The sequence below is a fragment of the Trichomonas vaginalis genome, chromosome III (genome assembly GCF_026262505.1).
Source record: "Trichomonas vaginalis G3 chromosome III, whole genome shotgun sequence".
NCBI lineage: Eukaryota > Parabasalia > Trichomonadida > Trichomonadidae > Trichomonas > Trichomonas vaginalis.
The window spans coordinates 8,943,159-8,960,035 of NC_067205.1; the positions used below are offsets into that span (position 1 = coordinate 8,943,159).

Sequence of the window (16,877 nt, forward strand, 5' to 3'; positions counted from 1 at the left end):
CGACAGAAACTATTATGACCAAAAGATACTTATGCGTATAAACAATACTTTCTCTGCTGGTTTGCCTATTGTTCATTCGAATGCAGAATTTTCAACCTTAGTGAACTCAAACACTTTGGCAAGTATAACGTTGGACATTAGTTGACGCAAACTTTGTTCCTGTAAAACTTTTATGTCCTATGTATTTGTCAATGACGGCAGAAAGTTTCGAATTGGAAGATGCAACTGGTGAAAGTATTGTATTACAAGAACAACTTCAACAACAAATAGCTCAAGAACAACAAATGCAACAAATGGAACAACAAAGTCAAGAATAAAAAAAATATTTTTTTATTTTTATAAAAATGTACAGAATAGATGTTTCAGATTTTTATGACTTCCAAGCATTCAGAAATATGTGTCCATTTCGAGACTATAACAAAGCAGTCGAGAATTTGAAACGTTTAGTCATTTATGTCGACTCTGCCCCAGAATGTTATGTTATGAAAGAATGGGATGTTGTCTTTAACAAACCAAGAGCAACAATAGTGTCTGAACAAGAATGTAGACAGAAACTTAAGAAAATAAAAGTTGTACAAGTTGGAATGAAGATGTTAGATGCTTGGGATATCTTATTGTCAAAGTTAGAAGATTTTTCAGTTCGAGGTATAAAGTTTTATACACCTTCTCCAAACTTCTATTCTATCTTCACTGGATATAAATATGAACAAGTAGAATGGAAAGAAAATATTATAGAAGCTTGGTTAGACCATGTCAAAGAAATTATATGCAATGGAAACGAAAAGGTTTATGAGTATATCTTATGTTGGTTTGCAAATATCTTACAACATCCAAGTGCTAAAAATGAAACTGCTCTCATTATAATTGGAAAACAAGGAACTGGTAAGAATACTTTCTTTACAGATATCTTATGCAAACTATTAGAGGGCTATTCGAACCCTAATATGACAAACTTAGAAAACATCTGCGGTAAATTTAACTCCTCAATAGAGAATATGAAACTTATAGTTTGCAATGAACTTCAAAGTATAGATACAACAAAAGTTTTGAACTCAGATGCTTTGAAGAGTCTTATAACAGACAAAGTTGGAGTTGTTGAAAGAAAATATAAAGACCAAAGAGTTTGTGAAAATGTTGCAAACTTCATTATGGTTTCAAACAATACTGTTCCGATGAAGTTAGAAAGTTCTGACAGAAGATATGTAGTTGTCAGAACGTCAGATTCTCATATGCAAGATACAGAATATTTTGACGACTTAGCAGAAACTTTGACATCTGACTTTTACAACCACTTGTTCTCATATTTTATGACATTAGATATTTCAAAGTTCAATCCAAGAAAATTCCACATACCGAAGAGAGACAAACATTGTTAGAAGCAAACAAGAGTGTATATGAACTGTTCATAGATGAAACTGACTTTGAGTGTTTAGATGAAAGGTCATTGTACGATTCGTATAAACAATATTGTCAAGAATATGGTTATATGACAGCTTCTAAACGAACATTCTTGGCAAATGTCAAAAGTCTTTTAGATGTTCAGAATGGTGTATATACAAAGAAAATTTTTTCTGAGTAAATTTTTTTAAAAAATATTTTTTTATCCGATAGAAAAGATGACGAAATTCATCTCAGTAAACAAGTACATGTCAGGACTTAAAGAAGAACTAGACCCATTCAATATTTGAATGTTTACTTCTACCATTTTGAAAGTCTTCATTCAGCAAAGTTTGGAACATCGAACCAGTTAAGTTTGCTATTGTGACTAAAAATGGTGCGAAATTTGAAGACTTAGACATAGAAGGTTTGTTAACAGTCAAGAAAGTTTTGACAGAAGGTTCTCAACCTTAAAGAAGGCAAAGCATACAAACTTGTTATACCTTATGAACCAAAGAAAGCAGACGACTATGAATATTATGAGTCTAAGATAGTTGAAGTTCAAGGTAAATTGGGTAAAAAGATTTTAGAGTCTAAGCCAGTGTTTGCTCCTAAAAGGAAGAGAACATTGACATTGACCCAGAAATGTTCTAAAAATAAAAGTTTATTTTTACATGTCAAATTTCTTTTTCTCTGGAACTGGTTCAGGTTCTTTCTTCTCTTCTTCTACTTTTTTTCTTTCTTTTCTTTCTTCTTCTTTTCTGGTGGAGTTATGTCAAATTTGGCGCAACTATATTTATGTAAAAGTTCTTTGTCCTTTAATAGCTCTTCTATTCTGTTTTCTATTTCATCTTCAAGAACAGCGCATGTGTCTTCTTTGCATTCTAAAACTTTTGTTGGACTTCATCTTTTCCAATCGGTGTCATCTCTGTCAACAAGTCTGTCATTGACAAATTTTTAAGACTGCTCTGCTTAATGTTTTATGGTTCTTGTCATATTCCCAGAAACAGAACTTTAGAACAAATTCACCTTTCTTGTTTACACTATGTAAGATTTTATGGTCGACAGATGTTTTGCTGTCAAAAAGCTTGTCTCGAATATAGATAGCGAAATCGCTAGACATTTTCTAAAAGATAAAAATTTTAATTTTTCTAAAATATGTTAGAAAAAAAGTTTGCTGACATTGACAAGAAATTTGAGAATGTTTTAAACAAGAACAAGAGGAAGTTAGAAAAATGCTCAGATAAAACCTATACATGACAAGTTCTTATTTGCTCAGAATGGTATAACAGGTCTAATTGCACCACCTGGGTCGGGTAAGACTTTCACTTATCTTAAAATGGCTGCACAACAACAAGAACTAGATGAGAAGAACCCATTCTATGAGTTAGTTGTCATTTGTAGTACTTCTGGTCAATTTGACCAAACCGTCAATTCGTTCAAAGATATTATAAAGAAGTCTAAGTTAGTATGTATAAAGGATACTGAGTTGTTAGATTGGATAAAGAAGTACCAAAGAAGAGTTTTGAAGTACAATGCTATAAATGAGTATATAAATTCTAAGTTTAAAGACCCAAATGAGGAAATGCAGAGAATATTAGAGAAGAAACACTTCAGAAACAAACAGAAAGAGATAGAATACATTTCGAAGAAATTGCAATCTTACGATTGGAAGACATACCCTCATAGATGTCTTCTTATCTTAGATGATTTCGCCTCTCATCCTTTGTTAAAGAACAGAGAACAAGATATGTGTCGAATTCTTAAGAAGCTCAGACACTTTAACATTTCAGTCGTATATTGTGTACAGACAGCAAAGAGTTTAAGTAAGGATGTTAAAAGAATACTTACTGACATTATACTTTTCCCCGGATTGTCCGAAGACGATTTCATGGAACTTATGAAAGAGTCCATGGCAGGTAAGTTTGACAGACATGAACTATGGAGAAGTACAAAGTCATACAAGACCCTCATACTTCTTTCAGAATTCATATCTACGCAAACAAAGTTCAAATTGTAAAAAGTCAAGCTTGAAAAATGTAAGTGTTTAGTCTTAGTAAGTCTGTTGTGGTGCTGGGGCTGTCGGTTCTTCTGGCTTTGGAGGCATTCAGGAAGAGGAACGTCCAGTCATCCGTTTGTGTCCTGTCGGAAGGAAAGAACTTTTCCAGTTGTCGGGAAAAACTTTTTCTGTCGGAAGGAAAAACTTTTTCTGTCGGAAGGAAAAACTTTTTCCTGAAGTTCGACCAAAAAGTTCTCAATTTCGAAAATTTGAATGGTTTACGGGACGACAACTGGAAAATTTTTTCTTGTCGTCGGGAAAAATTTTTTCTGTCGGAAGGAAAATTTTTTTCTGTCGGAAGGAAAAACTTTTTCTGTCGGAAGGAAGGACTCGGAATGCCAGAAGGATTTGACAAGGCAATTTACTTTATAGAGCTACCTGAGCATCTGAAGTCAAGCTTGAAAATAAATGGTTCATTTACTCTACTTGTTTGAAGTTGTCAAAATACTCTGTTATTTTTTCCTTTAACAATGGCAAATCTTCTTTGAAGGTAAGTATTGTACAAACCTTTCATATCATAGTGTGTTTGAGGTAAAGTATCTTGAACTATTTGTTTCACATCTTTTTGGGGTCATTGAAATCGGTAAGTTTTCGCGATAGAACCAATTTCTGTCAGATTTGTAAATCTTAGCAAGGTCGTAAAAGCTTTTGTTGTTTCTTCTGACTAAATGCAACATAACATATCTTTATCTTCTTCTTTCTCCATATCTTCAGTATAAATCATATACTTATAGTTCTTTTCCTTTCCTTTTGGTACCGAACGTGGTATTCTTTTCTGAATGTTTTTGTCTTTTGCTTCAAGCTTGTTCTCTAGCTCTTCACGTTCTTGTCTATGAATTTCATCTAACATCATGAAAATATAACAAGCGTAACGAGGTGAAGCCACATTGCACAGCATTTACAAGAAGTCTATGTACATACCAGCCTCTCAAACCATTTAGCAAATTTTTACGATTTTCGTACGGAATCTCGACTCGCGGTTTTCCTCGGGTCGCAAACATATGAGGAAATTCTTCTAAAAGTTCTTTTGTCTGTTGGTTTTCAAACCAATGATGTGCTTGCTTTGTAGAACGAAGAGCATTCAAAATACTTTGCATTTGGTACATATCGTCTTTGACCGAACGAATGAGACGGAGTTGTTTGTTAAACTGAACCCACTCATATTCTTCATTTATGGCTTCATGGACTATAACTGTTGTTGTGTTCTCTGATGTTGACATATCTGTCCTTACATACAAAATAAAAAAAATATTTTATAAAAAATTAGCGTTATTTTTTCTATCTTAAGGAAATTCATGATTTTCATAGAGTTTTAGGCGACCCCGAAGGAAGTCGGTCTCGCTGTTCTTCACTGTTTTCATAGAGTTTTGGCGACTAAGGTTTCTTACCTACTCGCTGTTCTTCACTGTTTTCGTACGGAATCTCTTCTCTCAGTTTTCCGAGGGAAGCAAGCATATGCCATTTTACTCAGATTTTTGGTCATTTTTCAGTAAAAATAATGTTTAGGTGAAGAGGTGCGATCTCACCTGTTTTTTCACCTCTTTTTTTCACAACCGTTTTACATGGTAAACGTTATTTTTACATTATGACACGAAGTGAAGGTTGACACTTCGTCAAAAAAATCCCTGAAATCATATCTTTTATACAAAAAAATACAAAAAAATGACACTTTTTCATTAGATAACTGTTATTTTTTGACGAAGTGAAGGTTGACACTTCGTCAAAAAAATCCCTGAAATCATATCTTTTATACAAAAAAATACAAAAAATGACACTAACTTTATTTTCTATCTTTCACAAAAGACCAAAAATAAACGCTTTACATGTATTTTCAGCAACTTTCGTCAATAATTTTATAGCTTTATCTATCTCATCTACTTCAAACGTTTCTTTACCTTTTATGGGAGCACCATACATTTTCTCAAACTTTTCGAGTAGTTCTGTTTCAGCAGCTCTCATATCATTAGCAAACACAACCTTGACTATATTGACTGTACTGTCATATCTTTGAGTTATATTATATGTTCTTCCTATCTTATATCTCTTTGTATTGAAGTCCTTCGGTTTCTGAACGATGTAAAGTAAGCCTTCACTGCAACGTTCCGTATCGAATGAACCATGTTTAATGAAGTTATATCCAACAACTGGGTCTAACCATAACAAAACTATTGGTATAAGACTTTTGTCGATGAGATATGCTGCAGTTCCATAGAATCTTACCGATATTATAAGCTCAGGATTTCTTGTCAAAATTTTCTGACTAGAAGCAATTCTAACCCAGTCCTTTGTTTTCTTTCCAGATGGAAATATAATGTCTGACAAAGAATATTTGTTGTATTTCTTTGAGTATCTTACGTTTAAATCACCTAATTCTAACCACTTGGTGTCATTGTCTATCTTTTTAACTGTTTCAAACTCAGTGTTTGTCATATATGTTCTTACATACAAGATAAAAAAAATATTTTATAAAAAACTAACTTTATTTTTTCTGTCTTGTATAAAAGATATGATTTCAGGGATTTTTTTGACGAAGTGCAAAAGTTCTCTTCGTAAAAAATAACAGTTATATAATGAAATTTGGTCATTTTTTCACGATTTTCATGAGTTTTAGGCGACCCCGAAAAAAGTCTGGGTCGCAATTTTTCACGATTTTCATGAGTTTTAGGGCGAGTAAGATTTTCTATCTTGTATAAAAGATATGATTTCAGGGATTTTTTTGACGAAGTGCAAAAGTTCTCTTCGTAAAAAAATAACAGTTATATAATGAAATTTGGTCATTTTTTCACGATTTTCATGAGTTTTAGGCGACCAGGTTTTTTTCCCTACTCGCAATTTTTTACGATTTTCGTACGGAATCTCTACCCGCGGTTTTCCTCGGGTAGCAAACATATGAGGAAATTCATGAAATTTGGTCATTTTTTTACGATTTTCATGAGTTTTATGCTAGACCGAAAAAAGTCGTCTAGAGAAATTTCACTCAAAAGTTCTTGTGTGCTTTGGTTTTTGAACCAATGTCTGTATGTTTGGTTTCTGAACGATGTAAAGTAAGCCTTCACTGCAACTGCATTTACTAATAGTCTATGTACATACCAACCTCTTAAATTTATTGGCAATTTTTTACAATTTTCGTACGGAATCTCTACCCTCGGTTTTCCTCGGGTAGCAAACATATGAGGAAATTCATGAAATTTGGTCATTTTTTTCAGCAAAAATAATGTTTAGGTGAAGAGGTGCGATCTCACCTGTTTTTTCACCTCTTTTCTAACATGGTCTAAAACACACAAAACTCATGAAATTTGGTCATTTTTCAGCAAAAATAATGTTTAGGTGAAGAGGTGCGATCTCACCTGTTTTTTCACCTGTTTTCTCACAAGCGTTTTACATGAATTGTACGATGTATATTTGAAATCCTAAACAGTTTTGTAGCCTCTATTTCTTCTTTTAGTACATCGAATGTTTTAACTATGCCGAAAGTCTCTTTATATTTCTTCTTGACATCAGATAGAAGGAAATCGTCAGCAGTTGGATAGTTTTTGTTCAGAAATGCTAACATGTTCATTTTATCTTCTGCTGGTTTTTCTGCTTCTTTCTTTAAGTCTGCATAGTCGTTTCTCATTCTTTCTATCTCTTTGATGGAGTAGTTATATTTCCTAATTGCTGCCTTACATTTAGAACATTGCGGGTTCATTTTTGCGTTATATTCTGAAACCTTACCTGCTAAAACAACTAAAGCGTCAATTGCTCTCTTCATCTCAAACATAGCGGGTCTTATTTGTTCATTCCATACTTTACCTCTTCTATCTTCATCTCTTATCTGCCATACACATTCAGCAACTAACGAAACAAAGTTGTCGTAGGTCTTAAATTCTTCAGATTTATATATGTCAGAAACATTCTTATATACCATGTCGCAATCTTTGTCCATAACCTTATGGTTGCAATGAAATCCTAGAAACTCATAGTTTACCTTTCGTATGAACTTCTTTATTTCTACTGAGTCAGTTGCTTTGACTTCTATTTCATCGAATTCAGGAATAGTGAGTTTTTGCTGCTGAATTTCAGGTAGTTTGGGTAAATGGTCAATAATGTCCTGCATTTCATAAAGATACTGTTCATTTGTTTCATCTTTCGCACTACAGTCTAAATTACATGTTAAAAGTTCTTGCTTTATCTTCTGGATTTCTGTTTCAAAAGTATATGAAGAAGGAATGAAGCTTTTCATCTCTACCAACATTGACGTAGGATTCATGACTAACGAGTTTGGTGCTGTTGTTTGAATTGTTGTTGTGCCGATTGTTGAAATCATGTCTTTTATACAAAATAAAAAAAAATAAAAAAATAAAACTAACTTTATTTTTTATTTCGGGAAAATTCATGAAAATTCAAGAGGTGAGAAAAGAGGTGAAAAAACAGGTGAGATCTCACCTCTTCACCTAAATTATATTTTTGGGTCCTTTACACTCATTACGAAGAAGTCTTGACAAAACATTTACGAAGAAGTCATGACAAATTCAAGAGGTTAGAAAAGAGGGTAGAAAACAGGTTAGATCTAACCATCTACCCTAAATTATATTTTTGGGTCCTTTACACTCATTACGATGAAGTCTTGACAAAACATTTACGAAGAAGTCATGAAAATTCAAGAGGTGAAAAAACAGGTGAAAAAACAGGTTAGATCTAACCTCTTCACCTAAACTTTATTTTTGGTGTAAATTTCATGATTTTCGAGAGTTTTAGACCATGTTAGAAAAGAGGTGAAAAAACAGGTGAGATCTCACCTCTTCACCTAAACATTATTTTTGCTGAATTCAGCAACAAAATGAACGAGGTCAGGATGTATGTAAATACATTTGAATTCATTCATAACGCCCTTAGTAAGCTCATAAAATGCTTGTTTTGAGGTCGAGCCACTTTTGGCTCCACCGTATTCTTTCAACCAAAACTCAAGAATTTCCCGCATGAATTTTGTATAAAAACCAACCGCCGGAATTCAGACGGTTGCTATATTCTTCACAAAACATTTACGTTTAGTTTACGAAGAAGTCATGACAAATTCAAGAGGGTAGAAAAGAGGTTAGAAAAGAGGTTAGATCTAACCTTCTACCCTAAAATATATTTTTTGGTCCGGGAACAACTTTCTCTCAATTGGAGCTGTAGCATACTCTTTGCGTAAACGGTTCAGACCTTCTTCGAAGTCTTGGTCTCTCTTGGACTGAGATTGGAATTGCTGGGGTGGAGCTTGCTGGAACAACCAAGGGTTGGGGAAGTAAGGCATAGGCTGATGAGACTGTTGTGGTGCTTTAGGTTCCTCTGGTTTGGGAATGGACTGGGTTGGTGGTACGTCGGACATTGTTCTGAAGCAGTGCAAGTATTGTTCTGAAGCAGTGCAAGTATTGTTCTGAAAAAGTACAAGTATTGTTCTGAAGCAGTGCAAGTATTGTTCTGAAAAAGTACAAGTATTGTTCTGAAAAAGTACAAGTATTGTTCTGAAACAGAAAATTTTTCTCACAAATTGAGAGCTTTTACGGGAAATTTGTTCTGAAAAAGTACAAGTATTGTTCTGAAAAAGTACAAGTATTGTTCTGAAGCAGTGCAAGTCTTGTTCTGAAAAAGTACAAGTATTGTTCTGAAGCAGTGCAAGTATTGTTCTGAAAAAGTACAAGTATTGTTCTGAAGCAGTGCAATGGACAACATCGAGCCATTAGATGAGGCAATTTACCTTATAGAGATAAATGAAGTTGTTAAGCAGTACTTGGGCAAGGACATGAAGCCCAAGGTCAAGTTCACCACTATTTCTGGAAGGGCTGCCTTGACTCTCGAGATTTCGACTGGAATTCCAATTCAAATACCAGACGGGACAGCCTACGATGGCATAAAGCAAGCAAAGAAAGAAGCTCTTCTCAAGTTCTTTGCCAAGCGTCCTTGGATACTACTTCCAAACAGAGAGAGTCCAATTCCACGAATTATACAAATTCTCAGAGCACTGTTCCACTTCTCGGGTCAGCCGTTCTACATAACCTGTGAAGGCGACATCCAACCAGTTCAGTAAACCTTAACGTTTAACTTCACTTTTTTATGTTTTTTGTGAAAGTGTCAAAAATAAATTGTTTTCATGAGTTTTCTACGATGTTAGAAAAAATGTTATTTTCTAATATCTTCACATTCAATACTTTTTCAGCACTTTTCCGTAGTTATATATGAAAGACAATTCGAGATAAAAGTCATAGTACAATGGAATAATATGTTGCACACCATTTGTTGTGAACCAAACTTGAAAGTCAGAGAAACTGTTACTAGGTGGTTCGTAGAATTTAGAAGCAAAGTCATAAAAGTCCTTACCAATACATAGAAAACTATTGTTGCTTGAACTGAAACTTGCATGACACATAACATTTTGAGGGTCAAACACGTTTCTATAAACTGTCAAATCTGCTGGTGGAAGTATAAATTTAAATGGACCATCTGGTGGTAATGTTCGTTCTGGTTTAGTAACCGAAGAAATTGTGCCCAAGAACGTTTGTCTACTTTCCAATATAAAAAACTCTGTATCTCTTGGAGGGTTAATTTCAATCTTTTGAAATGAAACGGTGGAGTTCATCTTGTCATATTCTAGTTTCAGATAGTATGTTCCATTTAGTAAAGAGTCGTATTTTTTTGAAATTCCCAATAATATTTGTTCATTTGAGTTTGAAAGTCATTTAGGAGTTTTCTCAAGACTTTCGTCTGAACGAACTGTAAAGATCCTCATTTCGTCAAATTTGTCTATTAGGACCATCAGAACCTTTTTACTGCCCATGAAAATATACTGCGAACATAAATGCGTTAGTTCTATTTGAAAACAAAACTCTTCTAAATCCTATTGCCTTTGCATCTGAAGGACTTTAGCCAACAAATTGGATAGTCAAACCTGTATATTCGGGATGAAATTTCTTCATCTGAAATAGTCCTACCAGCATTTGTAAAGATATAGTCTAACGGTTTTGTATCTGCTACTTTTGTTCTTTGTTTTTCAACCTGAAGCATTTAATATATGTTAAAAATATATTGTTTTAAAATAGTATGCCATTTCATATTTCTCATCTAACAAACAAGTTTCCCAACGGTCTTCTCCAACAAAACTCAGCGTACATTTCAAATAAAATAAAAATATTTTTTTCTTTACTTAACATAACCGCCTGCTGCCATAAGTCTTTGACGCCAACCCATACCAGCTAATGAAGGTTGACTTGGTTTAGTTTCCAAACTAAACTTTGGTTTTGGTTTATCTTCAGTTTTTGGTTTTTCTTCTTCTATCGGTTTTTTTGTCACTTTCGGTTTCTCTGACTTTACTTCACTTGCAGGAACAGTTGTGTCGTCAACATCTTCATAAATATCATATGCCATTTGTTTTTGTTTCCTTTCAACTTTTTGTGTTTGTTGTAAAGTTTAGAATATTTCGACTCTAAGTCAATGAGATTCTATAATGAACTTGGTCAGTGAAGTAAACTTTTCCATCTGTTGTCTCGAAAGCCCTTCAGACTTCAATATTTTATTTGTGAGAGTCTGTTTCTTTTTTGAGATACTTGCCGTTCCATTTTTATGAAAAAGTGACTTTTGTAGTTAGGGTTTGTATTTCCAGACCTGGCACTTTCATTATTGAATTTTTCTCTTCATCTGTAAGTTCTTTGACAGGTTTTGACAATGTTCTGAACTTTTTGTTTGTGGTGTCAAATCTACCGTTTCAACTTCTTCGGTCATTTCATCTCAGTAAAAAATTTTAGTTTGGTTTGTTTTCAACTGGTTGTTGTTGTTTTTTAAGTCGGTCTAAAACTTCCTGAGGTATAGGAAGAACTTGACAAACACGTTGTGTAACTGCTGGAAGTCGACAAATCCATCTTGAACTTATTTGTCTCAATGCTGTATTGTCATTTCATCTCAGTAAAAAACTTTACATTCCCACGTTTGAGGCGGTTGAGGTTGGTTATTGTTTACCCATTGTTGTGCATGGTTATATCCTCTGTTAAAGAATCTTTCACCTTGGTCCATATAGTGTCCTGCTTGGTTATAGTAGTCATTTGCTTTGTTATAATAGTTTCCTGCTTGTCTTCCTACATTGTCCATCCATCCTTGAACTTTTCCTCTTGTTTCAGGATTTGGAATAAGATTTGTTGCATCTCGTGCTACATCCCAACCTTTCTGTACAGTTTGTATAATAGGTTGTGCTTTCTCTTTAAGTATACCTAATGTACTCAAATCTTCCTTCCAACTCCAAATACACCTCTGGCTATTGTTCCCACTGCGGGTAAAAATCTAGATGCAACTCCTGCTAATGCGCCAAATAAACCCATTTCTTATAGGATAAAAATGACGAATCCAAACAAGGACCCCTATGTTTCTAAAGCGACAAAGAAAATCACTATGGTAAAAATCTTTAGTTCAACCACCAAATGCTTGGTTTATGGATATCTTGGAAAACATTCGAGGTATAGAGAAGATGGACCACCATACTGGCTAATATTTGTTGGTCAAAACACAAGATACTGTGAAGCCATACCATTATGGTCCAAAAATATTTTAGATATCTTAGCAGCTTTGACAATATTCGTTGACAAATACCATCCAACAAAACTGACATCTGACTGTGTGAAAGTTCTTTCAAATCAGATGATGTAAAAAACTATCTGCGTTCAAAAATGTAAAACCAATATTTCATTGTCGACCAAAACCATTCTGCTCTTGGTGTCATTGACGGTTGTATAAAAAATGTTAAGAGACTTAAACCAACCACAAGGTGGTGAAGCAAATGAAATGTCATATGACGACAAGTATAGACACTTCTCCATGGCAAAGATGAGACAAGTTTTAAATATTTACACATAGCCGTAAACAAAAAGGTTTTGGGAAACCACTCCCCCGAAGAAATGAAAAACAACCCTGACTTAGAGAAAGACTATATATTTAATAATTTAGTCAAAAGAGACAAACAAGAAAGAATGCCGGGCTTCAAACTTAAGAAAGGCGACAAAGTAAAAATAGAAATACCTAAACGCGACCCATATGAAAATACTATTGACTATGACAACAATGGGAACCCGACAGGTACTCACATTCGTGTTCGTAAAAATAGAAGAAAGTATACAAGAGAATATTATGAAGTTTTAGGCAAACATGGCAAAATGTACAGACTGCAAGCAGAAGATAAAACGACTATTGTCAGACCTCGTTTCAAACTTGTCAAAGTTCAAGGTGGTATACTTTCAAAAACAGTTCCTAACAAATATAAGACAACTCCTGACGAATATGCTAAAGAAGTTGAAAATGACGACTAAGCATTTCTATACCATGCGTAAACTGTCATGTAAGGTGGCATGTAGTCTTTACTTTGTCCCGTTGTTTGCGTATATCCCGAAACGCGATGTGTATGGTTTCTCCTCCCTCAGTGTTACTCCAGTAACAATTTATAGCAAACTTAACGTTGTCTTTAACATCATATCCTTTACCTTTTGTCATTGCTGACCAATCCCAATATCTATGCTTATTGCCAACCTGCTTGAGATGTACTTAAATCTATGTAGTGACTATGTGCAGGTAAATTTTCACCTGAAATCGTTTTACTTCCACCTGTTTCCTTTGAAGAGTTTGCACAATACAAAAACCTGTCGACTATTTGAGTCCAAGTTCCAAAACCCAGAACTGTTTCTGGATTTGTTGAGTTCATTGACGTATAAATAGAGCCTATAGGATATAATGTTTGAAGTATTTCTGTCTTTAATGTTTGAAGCTCTGTTTTGTCTGCTTTCTTGTCATATAAATCTTGAGCAGTGAATTAATATTATGTTCATCCTTCATGACATAAACATCTTTACATCTAATGTTTTTCATCGTTCGTTATGTCGTCATCCGATGTTAAACCTTGTGGAAAGTTAGGAGGTTTACAATATATTGCATCCCCACCAGTTTCTTCAACCGTTCCTTCAATACTTTCTATAGCAACAGTTTAAAACTTGTATGTGTATGGTTCTTGTCTGCTTTCTTCTCTAACTCATCGTTAACATAAGTTTTATCTGCTTTAAGGTCTAAACATCCTGAAACCCATCCCGTATCGGCTTTACTTTTAAAATCTTCGATGTCCATTCATGGTACCAGTCAACCCTTTCTTTCATTTCGTTATCTTTTTCATCCACATATTCCTTATCTGCTTTCTTCTCTAACTTACTAGCCACATATTCCTTATCTGCTTTATTTTCAAGGCTAACGTTTAAGTCTGTTATTTCAGATATAGAATGTGTATGAGTCTTTTAGAATATTCGTTTTCAGCTCTTGTCACTTCACTTGACATTTTATTGTCAACATATTTTTTGTCTGCTAGTTCAGGATGAGTATGTTCTTTTGTTGCATAAGCATTGTTAGCTCTTTCTTCTTCTTTTGCTATTGCATCGTCTACATATTCTTTGTCAGCTTTGTTGTCAACATCTGCTTTCAAAAGAAGTTCATTTATAGGTTTCTCGTTTAAAGTTCCTTTTGTTGGATTTATACAGACAGTATGGTTCTTATTGTCTTGAAACAGAAACTCATCTGTCATTGGGTTTAATGTCAGTTTTAAGTTTCCTTCTTTCAATGACTCAGATATCTTAGAATAGTTTGAAAAGTTTGTTGTGTTCTTATTTAGAGCTTGCATAATGAGTTGTCGGTTGTGTTGTATTTCTCTTATGGAAGCAATATCTTTCGACATTTTTATTCTAGATAAAATATGCTTTCAATAGAAAAGAAAATTCAAGAGTTGCTACAACTAAACCATTAGATGAACTTTTTACTAATGTCGGTCAAAAGTTTGAGACAGAGACCGTAAAGCATGAAGGCTATCGTTTTGACTACCCATTAAGATGGCTAAGAGACCCATCTGTCACAAAAGCTATTGGCTTTCGTAGAATGAAGTTCATTTCAGAAGCCATACATGGTTTCCCATTTACGGTCGGTTTTGAAGTTCGATACTATAACAAAGAAAAACGTATGTATGAGAAATTTGAACAGGGAAAACTTTTACAAGTTAGTTTGCTTGTAAACTTAGAAACAACTCTTCAAGCTTTTCAAGAAAAAATAAACGATATCTATATCGAATATGCAAACCAGTATAACATTGACGAGGGAGAGTACCATCTCGATATATATTTATGACAGGAAAAATGCAACTGTTAAAATCAATAGAATAGAAGACCTTGGAGAAAACGTTTATATTTCTACAAAATATAACTTGGCATGGTATAGATTTCTGAGGATGTTAAATCAGCCTGCAGCATATCCAGTACACCCAGACTTTTATGAAGTCGAAAACCCTAATGGAACATATGAAAATGTTTTCGACCAAAGATGCTATTATTGTTCATGCTTCATTTTCTGGCGCCCAAAACTCTTTCTTATGCTTGGCAAATGACTTTTACGAAAAACCTACAAAGTTATACGAACCACCAAGTGGAAGTATTTCAGACTTTCAAGTATGGTTTACTACAGATGGAAGAAAAAGAATAATTCCATTATACCATGCGTTTTACTTAGAACTTAGTTTCATATACAACTACTATCGAACGGTAAAATATAATTTTTTAATACGGTTGAGGTGTTGGATTTGGTTGCCAACTAGACTGTGGTGCAGGTTCAGGCTGTTGTATAACAGGAGCTTGTTCTTCTGGTTCAGGGTCTTTAGGTATAATACCAACAAACTGACCTACTCTTTTACCAATATTTTTGACACCGTTCCAAATTCCTCTTCCTACGGTTTTTATTCCATTCCATATACCTCTTCCAACTCTTCTGAAGAAGTTTCCAATACTACTGAAGAAACCCATTTACTATATGTAAAAATCTAATGTCCACCTAGTCTCTTACGTTTCCTGTTGAGTTCCATAGCATTCTTTAACTGGAGCTCATACATTCTGTTTCTCCTCTGGTAGAAAACATATTCTGGGTCAACTCCTGTGTTCGCGTCATCTGCATAAAGTTGTTTATATCCCACTTCAGGGTTTGTATAAAACTCTTTCCATCTCATATTTGCATACCATGGTGGCAAACCTAACGCAGCGTCATTTGACATGGCAGTTTGCATTTGTACATCTGTTGGCACTTGACCATAGTTTGCCATTGCAGTTTGTATTCTAACTTCATTTGGAATATTCTCTGGGTTTGGTTGTCCAGGTTGCTGTGCATTCGCTAAGTTCTGTGCGTCCATTTAATATTAGATAAAAATATCTCTTACGAGTACATATACTGAACATTTGCAGGCATTGGTTCATCTTCATATTCTCTGTACTTTTCTGCCACGTCAAATAAATAAATGACACAATGGAAAAAACCTAAAACAAGTAGTCCTATTTCAAACCACATTTACTTACTAATAAAATTTCTTTGTTATGACACTTTCTCCGGTTTATAGGACCTCTCTCATATTCTATCTTGTCATATCTAAACTCATAGTCATGTATGTCCTCTAACCATCTCATAACGGTTTCCAAACCACTTTTATCGATGTAAAGTAAAAGCATGGATGGTTATGTAAAACGTCTAAAGTTTCTAAAGAGTCTCTCAAAGTCCAGTCTACTTGGTATTGAAAATCCCATGTGTTATAGAACGGCGGGTCCACTATAAAGAAAACATTTTCCTTGTCTTTATATTTTTCATACAACTCTGTCCAATAACATCTCACAAACTCTATACCCTCAATATATTTTTCTATGTCATCTTTGAAAACATTTGTATAGTTAAGATATAAAACTTTTGACATAAGTGTTTCAATGTCATGAACTCTTATAGCACCACTATATAATAGTCTAGCAGATATACTATCCCAGTCTATATATTCTGCTTTTTTCAAAACCTCTCTCACAATATTTTTCTTATCTAATGGTATACGTTCCATCTTACCTATCTGAATCTTTTCTTTTAACTCACTCAATATTTTGTTTGTGTCTGGTATATGTTTGAGACGGTCCATATAGTTGTCGAAGTCATTGCATATAATCTTTGAGTCTGGGAATATTGTATGGCACAAATGGGATATATAGAAACTTCCACCGAACAAATCTACAAATGTTAGACCATTCGGTAGTTTCTTAAGTTCTCTCAATATAATATCTTTACATCTACTCTTATTTCCAAAGAACGGTAACGGTGGTTTTGTAAAATTCATTTATATATAATAATAAAAATGTTTTTTTCCTGAAAAGTGACAGAAAAGTGACAAAACATGAAAACATATATAATTTGTGAAAAGCGACACATTATATAATGTTTTCGACCCAGAAGAAGGCTTCTTCCCAGAAGCAATGGAGGAAGAAGAAGAGTCCTCCGAATTCACACCAGAAGACTAACAATTTTCCGAATAAAAACTTCATTTATACTAAACATCTTCGGGGCTAGAGGGCACGAAGTGCCTGGAAGCCCCACTACCTTTTTTTTTTTTTTTTTTTTT

General features: G+C 34.2%; 5 protein-coding genes and 6 pseudogenes across 11 annotated transcripts, besides 1 other annotated feature; 3 read left to right on the top strand and 8 right to left on the bottom strand.

Annotated features, from left to right (window-relative positions):
• Positions 1–13,713: part of a mobile genetic element that runs on past the window's edge.
• On the top strand, positions 1,149–1,564 carry TVAGG3_0668290 (annotated as a pseudogene). The gene has a single exon. A coding segment is annotated over exon 1 (416 nt).
• TVAGG3_0668300 lies at positions 2,536–3,129 on the top strand (annotated as a pseudogene). Its single transcript has one exon. A coding segment is annotated over exon 1 (594 nt).
• Positions 3,854–4,656, bottom strand: TVAGG3_0668310 (annotated as a pseudogene). Its single transcript has one exon. A coding segment is annotated over exon 1 (803 nt).
• Positions 5,322–5,866, bottom strand: TVAGG3_0668320 (organellar and viral DNA polymerase type B; the record flags this gene model as incomplete). The annotated part of the gene is made up of 1 exon (XM_051242308.1): positions 5,322–5,866. A coding segment is annotated over one exon (545 nt), but the record flags the coding sequence as incomplete, so codon positions are not given.
• On the bottom strand, positions 6,804–7,742 carry TVAGG3_0668330 (organellar and viral DNA polymerase type B; the record flags this gene model as incomplete). Its single annotated transcript, XM_001296518.1, has 1 exon — positions 6,804–7,742. One exon carries the CDS (start codon positions 7,740–7,742, stop codon positions 6,804–6,806), a length of 939 nt encoding a protein of 312 aa, XP_001296519.1.
• Positions 8,529–8,786, bottom strand: TVAGG3_0668340 (uncharacterized protein; the record flags this gene model as incomplete). Its single annotated transcript, XM_051242309.1, has 1 exon — positions 8,529–8,786. The coding sequence occupies one exon, from the start codon at positions 8,784–8,786 to the stop codon at positions 8,529–8,531; it is 258 nt and encodes an 85-aa protein (XP_051088896.1).
• Positions 9,120–9,485, top strand: TVAGG3_0668350 (uncharacterized protein; the record flags this gene model as incomplete). Its single annotated transcript, XM_051242310.1, has 1 exon — positions 9,120–9,485. The coding sequence occupies one exon, from the start codon at positions 9,120–9,122 to the stop codon at positions 9,483–9,485; it is 366 nt and encodes a 121-aa protein (XP_051088897.1).
• On the bottom strand, positions 11,351–11,763 carry TVAGG3_0668360 (annotated as a pseudogene). Its single transcript has one exon. A coding segment is annotated over exon 1 (413 nt).
• Positions 13,714–15,015: 1,302 nt separating the features above from the next.
• On the bottom strand, positions 15,016–15,258 carry TVAGG3_0668370 (serine threonine-protein phosphatase family; the record flags this gene model as incomplete). Its single annotated transcript, XM_051242311.1, has 1 exon — positions 15,016–15,258. The coding sequence occupies one exon, from the start codon at positions 15,256–15,258 to the stop codon at positions 15,016–15,018; it is 243 nt and encodes an 80-aa protein (XP_051088898.1).
• A 17-nt stretch (positions 15,259–15,275) lies between these two features.
• On the bottom strand, positions 15,276–15,708 carry TVAGG3_0668380 (annotated as a pseudogene). The gene has a single exon. A coding segment is annotated over exon 1 (433 nt).
• Positions 15,709–15,857: 149 nt separating this feature from the next.
• TVAGG3_0668390 lies at positions 15,858–16,595 on the bottom strand (annotated as a pseudogene). Its single transcript has one exon. A coding segment is annotated over exon 1 (738 nt).
• Positions 16,596–16,877: the final 282 nt, after the last annotated feature.